The sequence below is a fragment of the Arvicola amphibius genome, unplaced genomic scaffold (genome assembly GCF_903992535.2).
Source record: "Arvicola amphibius unplaced genomic scaffold, mArvAmp1.2, whole genome shotgun sequence".
NCBI classification, from domain to species: Eukaryota; Metazoa; Chordata; class Mammalia; order Rodentia; family Cricetidae; genus Arvicola; species Arvicola amphibius.
Genome location: NW_024582361.1, coordinates 34,733 through 55,808, shown reverse-complemented (window position 1 = coordinate 55,808; position 21,076 = coordinate 34,733). Strand labels below are relative to the sequence as shown.

Genomic DNA, 21,076 nt, shown 5'->3' with positions numbered 1-21,076 from the left:
AGGTTTGATTCCCAGTAACTTTATCGGAGCTTATAATGCCTATAACTCTAGGATCTTATGTTCTCTTTCCTCTGTGGACACTTCATGCACACAAGCTGTTTGCTAATTTGTTCTGTACCAGGCTATGCTGCTCAAACTCGTGGTATTGTGAAGAAACAAGAGAAAAAGAATAGACCTAATACATGCTCTGATAGCCATAAAATAAAATCTATGCTGGATTTCCATCCTCTATTTCAAAATAAAATGCTAGAAAAAGAACCATTTCAAATAATTCCTGAGATTTTGACAATTTTACCATATCCACGATTGTCTTCTCATCTCTTTCAGTGAATATGCAGTTAATAAACCTTTCAAATAAAGAAGTAGCTTAAAATTATATCAGAAAGCCAAAAAAGAAATGAATTATAAATAAAGCATAGGACTTTAGGAATTTTATTTGCTGGGAAAAAATCCATATTCTTGGTACCATGAAAAAGACCCAGATGTTAAGATCTATTGAAGCTCTTATAGAAGAAATGAATTACTTTCTCAGTACCTACATAGTGGATTCTGAGTGCCTATAACTCTACTGCTAGGGAAGAGGACACCGTCTCCTGTCCCCCACATGTTCCTTTATGCAAACTGTAAACCTACACTAAAGGTTGTTCACACATATAACATTAAAATATAAATGTACACTATCATTGTGTTGTAGCCAAATTGTAATTTTTGGAGCAGATACTGTTCCTTTTTTGAAATTTGGGGCCCCTGTGTTTGGTGCATAGATGTCAGAATTATAATACCTACCTCTCTGTGTTTTTCCTTTAAAAAAATAAAAGAAAAATATTAAAAAAATTACTAAGAACTTATTCTTGAGAAAGGTTAAAAAGCTGACCAAGTTCTTAATCTTCTGTAGGCAATGAACTTGAGATCATCTTAGAAACACATTGAACCTGAGGATGTCTCATATCCTCACAGGTGACAGAGTTATATTGCATGGTGTAAAGAGAATAGTAGTGTTATACTCTAAATTCCATCATGCTAATGAAGGTCAATGAGACATAAAATAAAATAAGATAGAATACAGGTAATAAAAACCAAGAAAGAAAAAAAACATATCAAATGGGGGGGTGGCTTTAAAGGATGCACCATGGGATGAATCAGTTTGCTAATCTCTTCCAGGTTCTCTTCACAGCAAGTTTGACATCCTTGTTTCTAAGGCTGTAAATGAGAGGATTCAACATGGGCACCAATAAGGTATAAAACACTGAGAAGAATTTTCCCTGGCCCACAGACCCAGCAGATGATGGCTTGACATAAGCCAGTAGCCCAGAGCCATAGAAGAGACTAACAGTTATAATGTGAGACCCACAAGTGCCCAAGGCTTTGGACCAACCCTTACCTGAGGACACATGAATAATATTGAAAAGAATCATAACATATGAGATAAAGATAATGAGGCAGCATAAAATGATAGCTGTCCCCACTACAACAGAGCTCAGAAGTTCATTGACATAGGTGCTACTGCAGGAGAGCTGGAGGAGAGGAAAGATGTCACACATGTAGTGGTTGATGATGTTAGAATCACAAAAGCTGAGCCTGATCATACACCCTGTGTGAACTATGGCACTAGCAAACCCCATTATGTAAGAACCAAATATCAACATACAACATGTCTTGGGGGACATAACAACTTTGTACAACAGAGGCTGACAGATGGCCACATAGCGATCATAGGCCATTGCTGTCAGCACATAGCTCTCTGAGTTCACAAAAACACAGAAGAAAAACAGTTGAGTCATACATCCTTTGAAGGAAATGATGTTCTTCTCTAAAACAAAACTCATCAGCATTTTTGGTGTGAAGACAAGTGAATAACAGAAATCAATGAAGGATAGATTGAAGATAAAAAAGTACATGGGTGTGTGAAGGTTTGAGTTTAGACAAATGAGATTCATTAAGCTTACATTTCCAAACACAGTGGCTGTGTAGTTCACCAAGAACAGAACAAATAAGGGCAGCTGGAGCTCAGGTTGGTCTGTCAGTCCCAAAAGAATGAACTCTGACACTGAAGAGTCATTTTTCATAGTCATTTGTTTCATGTGTAGCATCTGTAAGAATTTGTATAAAAAGCAATGTTAAACCACTTTTCACTCCAAGACCAGCATTAGATTTATTGGTTTTTAATTTTGAGTGAAGGAACACAGAGTACAGAAGAATCTCTAATTCCTCTTCCCTCTATTCATGTTGTGTTTATCACTCCAGAAAAATTCTTTGAACATCATTTTATTCACTGTTTATTAAGGATTGAGGCTTATAAGAGCTACACATGCATTTTCTCAGAATTTATGACTCATATAGATACGGTTTTGAAAGAAAAATGACATGATAAAGATTATTCATTGCTCACCTTGGTTTATCTGAATCCTTCCTTGACATTAGAGTATATGGTGTCTTCTTCCACACTGTGCTCAGAAGGTCAAACTTGCTATGATGCAGATAATTGCAATCCGTGCACACAATGTGTCTGACGTTCTAGAAGACCCCTGGAGGTGATGACATGGGTGCTGTTTGACCATTTCACAAAGATTCTTGTCTCATATAAGAAAAGAATATAATTATCTTATACGACTCTCCAATGTCTCAAGGTCAAGATTTCATTAAAAATCCACTAAAATCATAGAAAATTATTCTCTTATGATATTTTCAATGGTTGATTAATCAGGGTAGAAATTGTTCAGTCTGTGTTATATAACTAACACCAGTTCTTTAGAGATTCAGTGTTCTACTCAATTTATAAGTATCCAGCAGGAATACCTAATCCCTAGGGCAGAACTGTGAGTGGTCCCCTTTGTCATTCTCTTCATTAAGCGCTGCACAATTCGACAAGAAGAAATATCCAGGGACATGGTCACTTGTCATTTTCAGTATTACTATGATTTTAGTAATAAACTGTTAACCAAGGATTAGGACTATACAAAAATAATGGTATGAAGGGGATAGAAGTATAAATATGCTCTCAAGTTAGTAGAAATTTACATTAGAGCTTTTCACTTCACAGCTAATGAAACTGTAGACTATGTTGATCCTTGTTTATTTACATCTCTATATTCTTTTATTTTTGAGATGAGGATTTTTGTGTACTCTTTTTTTGATCTGAAACTAGCTGAAGGTCTAGATGATGCTGACCTTGAACTCACAAAGGTCCACCTACCTCTGCCTCCTAAGTGCTAGAGATAAAGAAAGATGTGTACTACCACTGCCCTGCACAGCTACCTACTCTTATAAATAATTATAAAATGGGTTTATAAAAATACTTAAATTTTGAACCAGTGGTAAATTTCTGGATTATCATACAGAAATTTATGAGTCCAACTTGTTCAAAAAATAATTTAAAATTTATAAAATAAAAGATCTATTATGTTTTGAGATAATATATACAATGTATTAGTTTACTAGTTACATGAAAAGATATTAGCAAGTGTTTGTCCCTTTATACTGTTCACATGCTTACTCAGATAAGGAAAGTAATTATTTGTTGTGGAAAATTATTTTAAAGTGTGTTACATTTGTTTATGCTGTAGAATATTTGTTTTACTAATGCAAAAATGTATTGCATTATTTTATGTTGCATTTGTTTAACTCTGTGAAGCTATATTACTTTGCTTGACTAAAACACCTGATAGTCTAATAAAGAGCTGACTGGCCAACATCATGGCAGGGCTGGTAGGCAGAGAGAAAACATGGAAGGAGAAATCTGGGGAAAGGGGGAGACGGAGCAAGATAGAACAAGGGGAGGGAGACATCGGGGTCCACACACCCAGCTACACAGCTAGGTATGGAGTAAGAATGAAAGTAAGTTATATAGAAGTATTAAAAATAAAAGGCCCAGAGTAAGAGTTAGATGGGATAATTTAAGTTAAGAAAAGCTGGCAAGAATTAAGCCAAGCTAAGGGTGCGCACTTATAAGTAATAATAAACCTCATTGTGTGAATTATTTGGGAATTGGGTGAAGGCTCCCCCAAAGGGTAAAAGGGCCAAAAGAATAAAAAAAGGACTACATTTTGGCATACCAACATGGGGCTCAAATATCCATCTAGAACCTGAGAAAAAGAAAAAAAAAGTATGACTTCTTTAAGAAACTCTGCTGTATGCCAGAGCACCTAAACAGCATTTTTTTTTACACTAAAAAGAAACAAAATACTAAGTCAAAACACCTACCATAGTGCAGATCACTGGCATTCCATAGCTGTGGGATTGAATGTAGTTTCTGGTCAAATGCACCTCTGAATACGTTGTGAGCGTTAGGTTTGCCTCTCATGAAAATAGAAGCAAATAAAACCAGCCAAAAGAGCCAAGTAGAGAATCCAAATGTAGCTTAGTAGTCTAAAGTTTGCTTTTGCAGTCAAAAGAAAAGGGCTAAAAGAAATACAGGAAAAGAGGTCCTCATGGGAAACCTCTAAACAGGCTCCAGCGTACAATGTACATAGGCTTAAGAAAGAAAAAGGAACACTTAAAGGAATAAATACTTTAATAAAGTCTTTAAAGACATAAGTAAAATTATAAAAAATAATAACACATGGACAATAGACAGGGAGTCTGTATCCCATATGTTGTTGTATTGATTTTGAATTTTTTGATTGTTGATAAGCAAACAACTGCTAAGAGGCATGGGACTGAAAGAACTGAAATAAACTAGCCTAGATATGTTAAGAATGCCTTCCCTTTAAGATGGAAGTCAAAAAAATGTATATGTAAAATGGATCTTAAAAGATGCGTTGCTTTGGAGAAGCTGTTTTGCTTTTGCTTCCATAGGCAACAGGAGGTTGTGGATTCATTCCAGGTTATTATGGATCAGATCTGATCAAGGGAGAACTCCTGACGCTTGACAGGTGATATATACAAACAAAGCCTTCTGCTGGTCTTCCCAGGCCTTGGCCATTGTCTCAGATTTTCTCAGGGATCCTAGAGATACTTTGTCCACAGACAATAGGAAGCAGTCTAGAAAACACATCCACAATCCCAAGAGTTGGGTTGTGGGAAACTTTTGGTTGTTTCTTAAGTTATCAATGTTTGTTATCATTTAGGGGAATATAGGATAAAAATGCAACTATTAATCTTAGAAATTCTGCATTGGCATGCATTTCTGGAATACTGGATTTTAGTATATTGATAAAAATTTAAAGTTAATTCTGCTATACTGTGTATATGTTTCTACTTTTGTTTGGGCCATTGTGCTTATGCAGTTCATTTGTAAATGCAACATATAAATAAGAAATTAGGCCAGTAGTTAACTGTAATAATTAAACTTGTAGTCACTTTAGGTATGTTTTCAAGGTTAAATAGGTATATTTTAGATAGTTGATTATCAAACACTTCAAAGACTTATGAACTATGGCATGTAAAATGCTTTGTTAATTTAGGGTTTTTTCATGACAATGAGAAACATCTGCTCCAGGCAGTACCAATTTACTTCAGAGATGATAGGTACTGAAGAAACTCCTTTTGGAGTTTGTTTTCATTGTGACAAGGTTAGACACTGGGCAAAGAAACTGATCTCTCCTTTGACTGCTAACAATGTGCTATGCAGACTGGACATGCAAGACACACAGGAAAAAGACTGTTGAAGTTTGCCAAAACAGGTAGGACAGTCCTTCAAAATTCACAGAAGATTCTCTCAGATATTCTGCCAGACACAGGGGAAAGCAATCGAGGAACTTTGCCAGTACAAAGCAGGACAGTCCTTGAAATTTTCTGCTTCACTGAAAACTGTGCCAGATACTCTAAGCCTGTAGACTGAAGATAGATGTTCTAACACTGCAGAAAAACTTTTAGTCAAATTCCAGGCAATAAAATGTTTTTCTGTTGTTAGACAAAATTACATCTTTATGGGTCTTTGATGGAGTTGAAGACTAGATAGAGTTGTAGATTTCCTTAACTATGAAAAAAATAAGTTAGGTATAAACTTTGGATTTACTGAGATATGATAGGTAATATAGTATTTTCTCTGATTTTGTTAACTGGAAATGGTCTGGACATTGTTAATGTAATTATTGCCTTTATATCTGTGTATATTTATTGTGCTTACTGAATATAGTTTTCTATGTTAGTTAAAACCTCTTATTTTTGTTTAGACAAAAAGGGAAAGATGCTGTAGAAAATTATTTTAAGGTGTGTTCTATTTGTTTATGCTGTAGAACATTTGTTTTACTGATGCAAAGATATGTTGAATTCTTTTATGTTTCATTTGTTTAGTTCTGTGAAGCTGTGTTACTTTGCCAGTTGAAAACACCTGACAGTCTAATAAACAGCTGAATGGCCAATAGTGAGGCAGAAGAAAGGAGAGGAGAGGCTGGCAGGAAGACAACAAATAAAAAGAGAAATATGAAAAGAGAAGAATAATGAAAAAATGAGAGAAGTAGCAGGTTAGAACAAGGAGAGTTAAGGGCCTGCCACCCAGCCAGCCTCGGAGAAAGCATAAAGTTAGAGATACAGAAGAAAAAGGAAAAGGCCCAAAGGCAAGAAGCAGTTGTGATAATTTAAGAGAAGCTGGTAAGACATAAGCCAAACTAAGGATAGGCATTTATAAGTAATAATAAACCTCCATGTCATGATGTGGGAGCTGGGTGACATGTTCCTAAGAGTAAAGAGTAAGAGCCCCAAAGAACAAAGAGTAAAAGAGTAATGAAAAAATATCCAACTTAGTTATTGCCTTGACACACTTCACGAAACTATATTATTGCTGTGCAATCGGCCTGTGTAGAGGAAACAACACAGTCATTGGCTCCTACCATTACATGTCATGCTCACCGCTTCAACACCACACATACATGAACTTGAACCTACAATATTCCTCTAGATATTAATTGTTCATTGCATAGTAATTGCCCTCAGAAAATGAAGTGCTCAAGCATATATTCTCATGAGAACTATATTGAAAAAAAAAGGAAGGTGGAGACATGGAGAAAGGTATTTAAGAATGATAATAAGAATTATACACACTACATACAAAACTTAAAGCACAATGTGCTTTCTATTTAAATTTAAAATCTAAAGCCATAACACTATTACAAAAAGTATGGAAGAAAAGACAAACACTGGGACTTAAAGATGTGCAAACAGTTTTAAATTAGGTTTATCTTAACTGTGAGCAAATCTCATTAGTCTTTTCATTGGATTGAGGGTTTCAGAGTATCTGGGTCACACTAGGGAAAATTCAGTACAAAGAAATGGAAAATTTAGGAGAAAGGGGTTAATGAGAAAAAAGTCAAAGAATACTCTCAAAGCATGGGGAGCAGGCAAGGTTGAGGAAAGTCTTTGTATGCTGTTTGTAATAGAGGGTACTTTTAAAAAGGCAAGTTATTGTCTGGAATTTGGAAAAATCACCTTATATTGTATGTTTGTCTGTCTGTCTCTCTCTCATGTGTATGTGAAGGAGGGGTGGGGGAGTGCTAATCACTCCTTCATTTCAGGCAGGAGCACTTGTTTGTTCTTTGAGAAACAGTCTTGAAATACCCTTGATAACATACATCTTTTACATTGCCCATCATAGCTACACAAGCCTTTTCTCTGAGGTCTCCCAAAGGATAAAATTTTTATTAATTTCTTTTCTTATTTTTTCTTTTTGTTTTTTCAAGACAGGGTTTCTCTGTGTAGCTTTGGAGCATGTCCTGGAACTAGCTCTTGTAGATCAAGTTGGCCTTGAAGTCACAGAGATCCACCTGTCTCTGCCTCCCAAGTGCTGAGACTAAAGGTGTGTGCTATCACCACCCAGCGAATTTTTATTAATTTAAAGATAAGTTTCTTGACTGATAATTTTCTAACTCCAAGCCCAATCCCTGTACTGCCCTGACTCCCAGCCCTTGATATAAAAATATACAAGAAAAAACCTCAGTCAGAAAAATATGGAGAGATTACTCCTTCTAGTGAGGGAGTGCTTTAAGAGTCTAGAAAACTATTAACTTAAATTATCAAGACATTGATCCATGCCATGTATGGTTCTTATAAAAATTCTACAAGCAGAACTTTTTACAGAAGTTTCAGTTCCTGGATGTGCACATGAAAATAGATTAGTCAAGTTTTTTTTTTTCTCTAAGACAGTTAAAATAACAAAAATTAATTTAAGAATGCTACCTCAAAGAGCAAATCCCAAAGTGAACCTATAACCTGACAGAAAGCTTTTCTATAGTATACCTTGTGGGATTACAAATTTGGGGAATTTTTGCGTCAAATCGGGAGTCTTCCTATAAGGAGCGGTGTCCTTGCACCCATTCTGATTTATAAATGACATTCATGATATATCATAGTTCTAACTCGGAAGAATTGTCTAAATTGACAAAAATAAGCTTTAATTGCAACAACAAAATGAGGATCTTTGAAAAAGATTACATTTTATACTTTCTTTTGTATTCCAGATAAAAAAAAGCACAAAACATTTTATACCAAAGAAATAGAGATATGTTCCCAACCCAGTTAGGTAAAAGATCACCTACCTTCAAAAAGTACACAAAAACTGAAAAGAAAAATACTCTATGCAAAAAAAATCTCCTTAGCAGATTTTATTTCTGCCAGTGTAACTGCTGTGATTCCCCAGTGCTCTATACATGATCTTAGCCGGAAGTTGAAGAATGATCACTTAGTTAGGAGTTACTTCCTTGCAAAGTATCAAACTTCACTAGAGAGCTGTCCACATTATGCCTTTTTGGGAGGCTGCATTTCCATCTTCATGCTCACCTCCAAAAACGAAAAAAAAAATAAAAAGCTTCGTAACTAATTGGTTATCATGAGGAGGCCAATTTAAGTTCCTCCAAGTATTCTTCAGTTGCCTACACTTCACTGGTTGCAGGTGGACCCATGTGAGATTCACTCCTTCCATGTTTGAGCATATACTTGTGCTCTACTCCATTTTGTGTCCATTGAAAATATATAAACCCAGACAACATGAGTCCATTGACATGGGCCACAGTCACTCTGGTTCAGAATACATGGTTGTTTTATTCCCTTAGAGTTAAAAGCTTCTGTTTTGCATAACCAAAAAAAATCATTCAATAGAACTTAATAAAATAATTAAACCAATAGAGAGGAGATGAGATCAAGGTATAAAAGCATCATTTTTCACAGAAATAGAAAAACAATTTTAAATCCTATTTGAAAGCAGTAAAGACACTTAGAAAGTCAAGCAATAGTGAGCAAAAAGAATAGCACTACAGGTGTTATCATTCCTTTAGTTCAAGTTGTACTACTCACCTATAGTAATAAAAATTAGTATTGTACTGGCATATAGGTCAGTGTGACCTACATGGACCTATTTGTCATACAAGACACCAAAATAAATCTATTGAGCTACAACCACTATATTTTAATAATGCTTAACAAATTATATGAGAATTTCATACATGAATGTTGATTATACTCACACCCCTCACTTTATTCTTTCCATATCTATTCCTGCCTCTTTGTGCATCCAACTTGTAGGGTTTTTGTTGTTTGTTTTTTCTTAGGATAAAGCCATCCTGTCCTTATGTTTTCTAATTACTCTTAAGTTTTGGCCCTAGCCAAGAGTGTGGATGAAATAACAGGGGTCACAGCATTCAGGAAAACTGGTTCACACTCCACAAACTATTAAATGTCAATAGTTCCTCACGTAGTACTAGTCTTTTTATCCACACCTCTTTCCCTTCATGATGGAATTTGTGTGGCTTGAGACTGAAAGGACATATGCATGTTGTCACAGTTGCTGTGGCTTTATAAATGCAACTACCCTACTGTATGAGGACATACCCTTTGTTTTATGAATTATCCACCACCACAGGTTCTTACAAGCTTTCTTCATGTGCTTCCATGAAAATCCCTGAGCCTGAGGAGAGGCTAGGGTATGAAAATCCCATTCCAATGTATGGATCAACATAGGAAACATATGACTTAATGATCTCTTTGGAGTGTTCATCTTCCCTCCTGCATTTCAGCAGTCTACTTTGAGCAACTGTTGGTAGATGTTTGTGCATCTTAACAGATCTATACAGCTGAACTCCAGCGCAAAGATGGAGCTATACAAAAGTCTAAAATGTTGTCTCCTAGCATCATGTGAGGGAAACAATGGAATCAGAAATTCAACTCACTGAGCTTGACAGTTGTCAAGGTTGAGTGATTTGAAGGACTAATCCTCCTCAGCACAGAATCATAAAAGCTGTAAATAGTCAAGCTTGTTTCCCACCAAACCCAGGACTCAGCCAATTTCTGCGCAGAACTTCATGTCTCCCCAGCCACTGTCTTTATGATGTGAGTCTTGGCCAGTGTCAGTTTTCAATTCCCAAACAATTCCTTGTCTTAGCTCTGGGAAATATTGGGTCATGATAACACACTCAAACTCTTCAGAGTCACAGGTATCAAGGTGCCCATGCGGTCACCAGATCCTCTCTCTCAGACTCATTCTAAACAACTCACCAGCTCTCTCTGTTACTTAACAACTCTTTGTCTTTCCTTCTTTATGTTTCTTTAGTAGATGTGCAATGACTTAAAAGCTAGGATTTGCATTACTAATTATGCAACCTAAAAAAGTCACATCCAGAGAACAGAATAGAATTACATTAACACTATATTTAAGAATGTTACAAAATACACAGACATGCAGGTAGATTATGTATTTGCTTGGTTCGGCATGAGATGTGAGGAAACATTCCTATGAAAAGCAAAATTAAAAGTATACATTTACACGTTTGAATAAAAATTCCAGTTGTTCGATATTTGGGCTATAAACACATGTATATGAACATATGTTTAAGATATATACATAAATGTATGCGAGTATATGTTTGGACATTTGTGGCAAGAATCAAATAGGAGCATATACTAACAATCCATCACTGGGTTGTAATGTCACCTATGTTTTCTTTTCTAGAAGTAAGTAGATGTTTCTTTAAATATAATCCTTATTATATAACAAATGGAATAACAATTTTAGACATTACATGTCATTATAGTGTGGTTACCAAAAGTCATCAGTCTGTATCAATAGTTTGAACGCAGTAACAAATTCTATTTTATTTAAGACAAAACATCCTTTTACAAAAAATACTGTCATTATTAGTCAACTTAAAAAGTTTGAATGCAAAATTATTCTATTCAACCCTCAATAAAAATAAAAATTGACCATTTCTCCAAGAAAATACATAACGAACTTTTGCAATGATGAGATGCAAAATCCAAAATATAAAAATCTTGAACAACAATAAATCCTGCTAGAAACTTTGACAACTTTACCATGGCAACAATTTTTGTCATTTATTCTCTCATTTATTACAAATCACAAGTGTTTTTTTAAAACCTTAAATTGGAAAAACCCTACAAATTTCTCTCTGAAAAGAATAGCACAAGTAAATTTAGTAGAAAACATTCATCTCGCTGGCAATCCTTGGTTATAGAATGCATAAATAGTTCATAGATTTGTCTTAAAATATACAATTGTCATCTTGTATCTCTAGCTTTTACAAAGATGAAGCTGGATCCACAGTCAAGGTGAGTGATCAAAAATATTTTCCTATCCCAGGTAAGAAAATCAAGAATTTTTGTGGATGAAAGAGGGGAAAGAATAAAGAGGAAATTTTGACAGAATATAAAAAGAAAGAGAATATTGAAAAGAGAGTGATAAGGAAATGAAGTGGAGAGAAAGACGACCCAAATTAAAATGTGGACTATGACATTCCCAGGGGTTCACTTATTCTGAGTCTTTTCAGAGTTCTCTTTAGAGCAAGCTTCACATCCTTATTCCTGAGACTGTAAATAATAGGATTCAACAATGGTAGCAAAAATGTACAAAATACACTGAGAACTTTCCCCTGAACCACAGACTCATCAGATGATGTTTTGCTATGTGTAAGCATACCAAATCCATAGAATAGGGCAACAGTTATTATGTGAGAACTACAGGTGCTCATGGCTTTGGAGAAACCTTTACCTGATGACAACTGAATGATATTATATAGGATCAAAGCATAGGACATTAAGATGATAATGCTAGATGCAAGGACTACTGTGCTGCCAATGACAGAACACACAAGCTCATTGGCATAGGTGCTGCTGCAGGAGAGCTGAAGAAGGGGGAAGATATTACACATGTAATGGTTAATGATGTTAGAATTACAAAAGTGTAGCCTGATCATAAATCCTGTATGGACAATGGCAGCAGCAAACCCAATCAAGTATGAACCAAACATCATCAGGGAACATGTCCTAGGAGACATGATGACTATGTACAACAGAGGTTGACAGATGGCTACATAGCGATCATAAGCCATGGCTGTCAGCACATAGCACTCGGAGTTGGCAAAAAGGCAAATGAAAAATAGCTGAGTCATGCATCCTGTAAAAGAAATCATGTTCTTCTCTAAGACAAAACTCATTAGTATTTTGGGAGTAAAGACAAATGAATAATATAAATCAATGAAAGAAAAGTTAAAGAGAAAAAAGTACATGGGAGTTTGAAGGTTTGAATTTAGGAAAATGAGGTACATTAAACTCAAGTTTCCCACCGCAGTGGCTACATAGTTCACGAGGAACAGGATGAACAGGGGTAGCTGGAGCTCAGGTTGGTCTGTCAGTCCTGTGAGAATGAATTCAGTCACTGAAGAGTCATTCTCCATAGCCATGTGTGTCACCAGTAGATCTGTAGAAACAGAAGTAAAGGGTCACGTTAACAAGCAACTCTGTCACTGATTCCAAAATAACAGCTAGAACAACTGTTACAAGATCATGGTGATAGGAAGCCACTGAGCTAAGCACTGAAGGAAAATTACTTTCCATTGGTGAGAAATCCCCATTTCTTCCTCTCCTATCCGTGGTGAGCATCTACCCTGAGCAAACACTGACATACTCCTAAAGTCTTTAAGCAACTGTTTCCTCCAATGTCTTTAGTCCTCATTAAAGATTATGGATAGAAAAATAAATAAACCATCACTGTCTCCTGAACCCATGATTTATATAGCTTTGAGATATATGGATGTTATGAAGATAAAGATGATTGATAACATGGTAACCTCTGTTCATCTGAATATGTCATTGCTGTTGGACCACAAAGGCCCTTTTATTCCAATGTGCTAAGGGGCCAAAGTTTCTGATAACAAAGAGATATTAGTTATTAACACAAAACTGGCTTTAACTTCCTAAAATACCTATTCAGATTATTCAAATGACTTACAGACTGCAGTCCAGCAATGGATAACTATGAATGGAAGGAAGAAGAATCTAGTAGCTACACAGTCAGATAAACCTGGCTGTCTCAGTTAGTATTCTGGTATCCTGAAGAAGAAATGGATGTGCTGGTGAGGAGAGGATAAGCAGGTGAGGAACAAACTCTTTCTATTTTCATGTCCTTATACAGGCATCCGGCAGAAGGTGTGTCCCAGATTAAAGATATGTCTTCCAGGCTCAAACTCTGAATTAATGAAATATGTCTTACTGCCTCAAGATCTGGATAACAATTGTGTCCTTCACTTCTGGATTATATTTCATTCTGGTTAATGTCATGTTGACAGCCAAGTATAGCCACCAGAGAAGCACATAAAATTATTCTCGCCTAGGTGGTACAACCCAGGTTGAGTGAATCCCTTAAGGGTAATAATAACAGAACCTGTGCTTATATCATGTAGCATAGATATAAACACTGTCTCTTTGAGACTCAAAGTCCTGCTTAGTTTGTAATTTCCCACTAGGAACACCCAGGTCCCTTAGGAGAGTATTTGGTTGTTCTCTTTAGAATTCTACTCATTATGCCCTGCACAACTCTGCAAGAAAAGAATCCAGAGACATACTCATTTGCCATTTCTAGGAATTTTTTATAAACCCTGGGAACTGCATCAGTAGCTATTAGATAAACACTCTAAAAAAATTGTAACAAAAGGGTTAGGTAAGGAATGGACGTTCAAGAAATTATGTTTCTTAAAAATAAAACTATGTAACAAAGTTGTAATTTTCTGATCTGTTACTTTTTATTTAAGTATCAATACTTGTATGGGAATCTATAAAATATGGCTCATAAAAGAGGGCCTGTGATAGAAAGCTTACTTTGCATACAGAAGCCTCTAGGTTTAATCTCAGTACTATAATAATGATAATAAAAGTAATGTGAAATAAGAAAAAAAGAGTTACTATAACATACTATTGTTTGAATTAAAATCAGTTATCCACATAACGTAGCATATAAGACTATTATAGACACAAAACAGATGTGATTCCCCCTTCCTTATACCACATCTTTACAATGATAAACCAGAAATTCTCATCTTCAATACAATGTATACAGAAGATGTAAATATATATTATGTTGCTCTCCTGGGTAACAGTATGAATTCATCCTTTGTCCATGCTCATTATTGTATGCCAGTATTATAATTCACATCATTGCCACATACACATCTGTTATTACCAATAAAATTTCTCTAGACATTTTACTGTATTCCATGGGCACCATTAAGGCAGAGAAAATGATATGGTGGAAACAAAGGCCATCCTGGCTTTGAAGTTTTCTGCCAACTAACTTTGTCTTATTCTAATAGAACAAACCTTATAGGCAACTTGACCTTTCTCTAATGCAGCCATCAATACTGCTCCCAGTCATTTCTCTAAGATGGACCGTTAAAACAAAGAACTTCCTTAAGGAAAACTTTATAATATAGAATCAAGCCCCACAAAATCAACCATGAAACCAAAATATTCTTTTTCCCAATTCTATGCCTCTATGTGTGAGTCATCTGACCATAAAGTGAATTAATAGACTTCCATTCCAGAAAGGGTCTTGGTGTGTACTCAGGAAGAATTAGTGTGACAAAACAGGACCAAGAAGAATCAGAATAAACAGCCGAGCTGTATTTCATATTCCAAGTTGGTGATAGTTCATTCCCTTTTGCCTAATCACATTTATAGATAGCTTTTAAATCTCTTTCCGTCCTAGCAATAACATTGGCTGTTTTCCATGATCTTTAAGTTTTCATTGCCAATAGTTCCTATTTCATGCATAACCTTGAACAATTTAATGCATTATATTTTTCCTTTGCTAATCTGTTTGTTAAGAATGCTAGACTTGATCCACAGGTGTATTCTCTGCATCATAGTATGCCAGGTAGGGGTTGGGAGCATGGGGGTGGGGGTGAGGTGGGGATAGGGGGAGATGGGGAGAGAGATGAGAGAAGGGGAGGATGGAGAGAGCTTGAGGGAATGGAATTGTTGGGATGGAGGAGGGTTGGATATGGGAGCAGGGTAGTAGATATCTTAATTAAGGGAGCCATTTTAGGGTTGTCAAGAAACTTGACTCTAGAGGGGTTCCCAGGTGTCCAAGGAGATGTCCCCAGATTGTTCCTTGGGCAGCAGAGGAGAGGGTGCCTGAACTTGTTTTGTCCTATAGTCACACTGAAGAATATTGTGCATATTACCATAGAACCTTCATCTGGTGATGGGTGGAGATAGAGACAGAGACCCACATTGGAGCACTGGACTAAGCTCCCAAGGTCCAAATGAGGAGCAGAAGGAGAAAGGACATGAGCAAAGAAGTCAGGACCGCGAGGGGTGCATCCACCCACTGAGACGGTGGGACTGATCTAATGGGAGATCACCAAGGCCAGTTGGAATGGGACTGATGGAGCATGTGATCAAACCAGACTCTCTGAATGTGGCTGATGGTGGAGGCTGACTGAGAAGCCAGGGACAATGGCAATGGGTTTTGATTCTACTGCATGGACAGGCTTTATGGGAGCCTTGTCTGTTTGGATGCTCACCTTCCTGGACATGTGGGGAGTGGGTAGGAACTTGGACTTCCCGTAGGGTAGGGAACCCTGACTGCTCTTTGGCCTGAAGAGGGAGGGGAAATGGGAGTGGGGGGAGGGGAAATGAGAGTGGGGGGAGGGAAGTGGGAGGAGGTGGAAAATATATATATATAAAATCAAAAAAGAAGCTGAGCCAAAGAAACAAAAATTCAAAGCTATATAGAGAAACACTTTGTTTTGCTATACTTATGTAAATAACATAAAGGAAACAATGTATTGAATTAAGAAAAGAAGAGAAAAAGACAAAGTGGGAAAGAAAAGAATGGTTCATGTCCCTCATAATGGCAGTGGCAGGGGATAAAAAATCACCTCTGTCTATGTTTACCATGGTAAAATTGTCCAAGTGAGTAACTATTCTAACTGTACTGCTACAGTCCACAGGGTTGTGTTCTGGAAACATGACTGTGGTGGTGAGGTACTAAAGAAAGAAAAGACACACAGACACATATACAGTAAAGCTGATATTGGGTGTATCGGTGTCTATAGTGATGCACCAGAAAGAGACTGAAAACCATGATTCTATACATCTGAATCAAGGTTGGTGTCTTAGTTATACTGTATTGCTGTGAAGAGACACCATGACCAAGCTAACTTATAAAAGAGATTTTTGGATTTATGGTTCCAGGGTAATGAAGATGAGTGCAGGACATCCTCAGATGAGATTAATATTTGGATTATTCCCTTCTATGGAAAGGACCACTTGATATCTACTTCTAGCGGTTGTAGTTCTGGTTTTAAGTAGGTGGTTGGGACTATGTATGAGTCAAAGCAAAGGTCTTCGTGTACTTTGTATACTCTGTATACTCATACCTTCAATATCATTAATGACCCATAGTTTTTCCTGTAAGGGTTGGGTTATTAATTTCATTTATTATATAAAGAATTCGAAGGGGGGCAATTAAAATAAGGAAAATGGCGGGTAAAATGGTTCAAATAGTTTCTACTTCTTGGGCATCTATGGTGCTCAAGTGAGTTAATTTAGTGACAATGTAAAGTACAAAAGCTTTAATTAGGAATATAATTATGAGTGTATGGTCATAGAGGTCTATTAGTTCTTCTATGATAAGTGATAAAGCATCTTGTAAGCCTATTTGGAATGGATAAGCCATATAAGATATATAGGGGTAACTATAATTTAACGTTGACAAAGTTATGTAATTTATTTACTAATATCTGATTGAGAAAGACATAAAGGTTATGGTGCTGGCTTGAAACCAGTTCTAGGGGGTTCGAGTCCTTCCTTTCTTATTTCACTTTAACGAAAGTGGATTCTTCAAATGTGTGATATGGTGGTGGGCAGCCGTGAAGTCACTCTAGATAACATTATTGTTAGAGATAAATGGGTGGAATCAGATTAGTAGGAACCCCTGCCACAACTATAGTGCTTGAGTGAAGGAGTGCAGATATGGGGGTTGGTCCTTTTATGGCCGTCGGGAGTCATGGATGTAAGCTGAATTGTGCTGATTTACCTGTAGCTGCGATGAGGAGGCCCATTAAGGGGATGATATTTCGGCTGACTATCATGAAGGGTTGTTGGAGTTCTCATGAGTTGGTCTTTGTACAGAATCAAGCTATTGCTAGGACCAATCCAATATCACCAATATGATTGTAGAGGATGGCTTATAGGGCTGCTGTGTTTGCATCGGCTCGGCTGTATCATCATCAGCAGGAAAGATATAATTCCTATGCCTTCTCAGCCAATAAAAAGTTGAAATAGATTATTAGTGGAGGTTAGGATAACTATAGTAATCAGGAATAGTAGTAAGTATTTAATGAATCGATCAAGGTAAGGGTCTGAGTGCATATATCATATGGAGAATTCTATGATTATCAATATGACAAATAGGGCTACTGGCAGGAAGATGATAGAGAAGTCAAAATTTAGGCTTAAAGATAATTTTATAGACCCGATGGTAATTCAATGTCAGTTGGTAATTGTTAGTTCTGTGTCAGAGTTGAGAAAGGAGAACAAAGGAATAAGGCTAATAAAGAATGCATATTTAATACGTAAGTTTACATAGTTGGGAAATTAATGTGTTTTCTTATATTAGTAAATGAGATGATCATTGGGAAGACAAAAAGCATGAGAATAAGGAAAATAGAGGATGTGGTCATGTTTATTACTTACATTTGGAGTTGTACCAAGTTTTTGGTTCCTAAGACCAAACAATTACTTCTATCCTATAAAAGTAAGAAAGCTGTATGTTTAAATACTGGAGTATGAGTTAGCAGCTCTTGCATGCTTTCTTGCTAAATAAGGAGTTTTATATCCTATCTTCAGATTCACAGTCTGGTATTTTTTTTAAACTATATTAACATAATGTAAGTCCTATAATTAGCTTAGGGTTGATTGTGAGTAGAATAAGGGGCAGGATGTGAAGGGCTGTTAGTGTGAGTTCTCGTGTATGTGAGGGTTGGAGGTTATTTATATGGCTGGTTAATTTACCTCATTGTATAGTAACAATTATGTAGACAAAGTATAAGGAAGTGATTAAGATATTACTTCCTAAGAGAACAATTGAAGGGTTTTATCAAGAGACTAGTGAAACTGTAATCATTAATTCTCCAATTAGATTAATTGTTGGCAGGAGGGCAAGGTTGGCTAGGCTTGCTATAATCCATCAGGCAGTTATTAGAGGAAACACTATTTGTAATCCTTGAGCTATAATTATTGTTCGGCTGTGAATTCATTCGTAGTTTGTGTTTGCTAGACAGAATAGTAGGGAGGACGTAAGTCCACGGGCAATTATTAGTGCTAATGCTCCTATGAAGCCTCACGGTGTTTAGATTATAATGGTCTCAATAACTAAGGCTATATGACTTACTGAGTAGTAAGCGATAAATGATTTTAGGTCTGTCTGTCAAAGGCAGATAGAGCTAGTTATAATCATTCCTCATAGTGATAAGAGGATAAATGGGTAGGCTGTGGATTTGGTTACTGGGTCTAGGATTATGGAAATTCGTATTATACCATATCCTCCTAGTTTCAGTAGAATTGCTGCTAAAATTATGGACCCTGTGATGGGGGCTTTTACATGGGCTTTTGGAAGTCATAGGTGAACCCCCATATAGAGGTATTTTAATTAGGAAGGCTATTATGCACGCTAACCATAGGATATTGTTAGATCATGTTTGGTTGATAAATGAAGAATTTAGTGATATTAGAATGAACATAATGGTGAGGAAAATGGCAGTGTTTGGGCAGGTGTGGTGCTGGAGCAGTAGCTGAGGAATTTTATACCCATTCATATATTGGGGAACTATCTTCTCTGATACAAATCTGAAATACTAAAATCTCCCATAATCTGTATTCTGACCTCGGTATATATTTCTGGAGGCACTTTTTTCTTTATCAGAGATTTTTCTTTTCATTTCTGTATATGATAGCCTTCCCACAGTTTTTGGAAAGGGTGCATGGGATGATTGTTCCTTATCTAGAATTTGCACTATTCAGGTGGCATGCTTCATATCTTTGCCCTGTTTTACACTATGTTTTGCTTTCTATTTTTCTATCACATTACACACTAAAATACAAAATCAACCTTCTGCTGGGGCAATTTAATTTTTTTATTTTTGTTTTTATTTTAAAAGTTCAATTATATACTTTGTCAATAATATATTAAATGATGAAAACATAGACTCTCCTTGAAGTAATTTGATCAAGACCAAGCCAAAATTTAATTTTCCACTTCTCTCCCATGTCGTCTCTCTGTCTATAGATTATAGCTGCTGGTCTATTTGTATAGTCTGTTAAATATGTTTATATATGCTGCCTGACTGCCCTCATGTCTCTTCCTAAAAACAGTTTTGCTCTGTGTTTTGTGAATAGCATAGAAAGTCTGGCCTGGGAAAAAGTGGAGAGTTCTTTATAGAATTTTAAAAGAATTTTATAGAGCAGAAGACATTTTACTGACACCCCTGAACTCACTCAAAATTGTAAAAATAACCTCAAAGATGCATTATCAAGCTAAACCTAAATGTTATTTTCAAACTTTATGCTATGCATTTATTTTGTACGTTTTCTTCCGACATGTTGGCTGCTTTTAACAAGTAACTGTAACAACATACACTTATACACATGTTACTCTGTGTCAGGTATAGAAGAATAAAGCTTGGTCATGGACATAGATGAATAAATAATTCAACAACAAAACTATATGTTAGTTTAAGTTGTAAAAACTGAAGTGTTGGAGTCCACATTTATTATACAGTAAATGTGCAGCTGACAGAGCCAATACACAGATCCACAGAATGTGTTTTTGTACACTCCACATGGAGAAACTTTGGGAACACTCGTCTTTGGATAGTCACTGTCAATTCTGTAAAAATCTTGTGAAATTATGATGTTTCTCCCTTCCATAGTATCTCAGAATTGCATAAATCATTTTTTAAACCTGACTTTTTCTGTATGGGCAACTGGATAATGTTTTCCACACTATGAAGCCCTGGTGTGAAAGCATTCATTTAGCCAAACATTTCTTCTCATAGTGAAATCTACATTAGTTAATCCCCCACAATTATTTTTATTGACAGGATGCACTGATAGGAAAGGAACCCCAAGCAGAATGCATTGAGTAGATAGACAGTAGTATGTCTGCTCTAACAACAGACTCAAGAAGGAGTAATCTACTGGCCTCTTGATCTATTGTAACAAGCTTTTCTGTATTTATCCTTCACCTTGCTTTCAATTAACATAAGTTCATAGTTCAGGAAATTAACTATTTATGTCTTTACCCCTCTATACAGAGGAAAAAGGCTAGAGTCACTAAAACCAGGCCCAGAGAAAGAAATTCTGAGTGCTGGTAGGCACCCTGCTAGAATTTGAAGCAAAGTTTCCAAAGATATTCCTTCTAACTTGGGCAGCTAGATGCTGATACAAGCGCACACATTGCTATGGTTACCAATGTTATGTTCCTACCTGCCAGGGAAGAAAGAAAAAGTGTGAAAAAAGCACAACAGCACTGCTGCATTTTTCTACAATTATTAATCCTAAACTTCTAGTTACACTTAAATGTAGTTAGTACATGAAAACGTCTTAGAATTCTGAAGTTATTTAAAGTCCCATTCTTTTTTTTTTTTTCGGGGTCTGTGTGTTTTATTGTGTCTCACCTCTCCAGGAGTTGTTTATAGAACTTTAGACATTGGACTTGGACATTTTTTTTTAAATCAGTCTGTCTGTCTAACAATTTCTTTTATTTTTATTTTTTTAAATTTTTTTAAAATTATAAATATTATAAAGTCCCATTCTTAATTAATCCTCCCCATATCTGCCAGGGAGACTCACA

General features: G+C 36.2%; 2 protein-coding genes across 2 annotated transcripts; both read right to left on the bottom strand.

Moving 5' to 3' along the window:
* Positions 1-1,139: 1,139 nt before the first annotated feature.
* On the bottom strand, positions 1,140-2,090 carry LOC119805923 (olfactory receptor 143). The gene has a single exon (XM_038317697.1). It carries the CDS (start codon positions 2,088-2,090, stop codon positions 1,140-1,142), a length of 951 nt encoding a protein of 316 aa, XP_038173625.1.
* Positions 2,091-11,669: 9,579 nt separating this feature from the next.
* On the bottom strand, positions 11,670-12,626 carry LOC119805922 (olfactory receptor 143-like). The gene has a single exon (XM_038317696.1). It carries the CDS (start codon positions 12,621-12,623, stop codon positions 11,670-11,672), a length of 954 nt encoding a protein of 317 aa, XP_038173624.1. The 5' UTR covers positions 12,624-12,626.
* Positions 12,627-21,076: the final 8,450 nt, after the last annotated feature.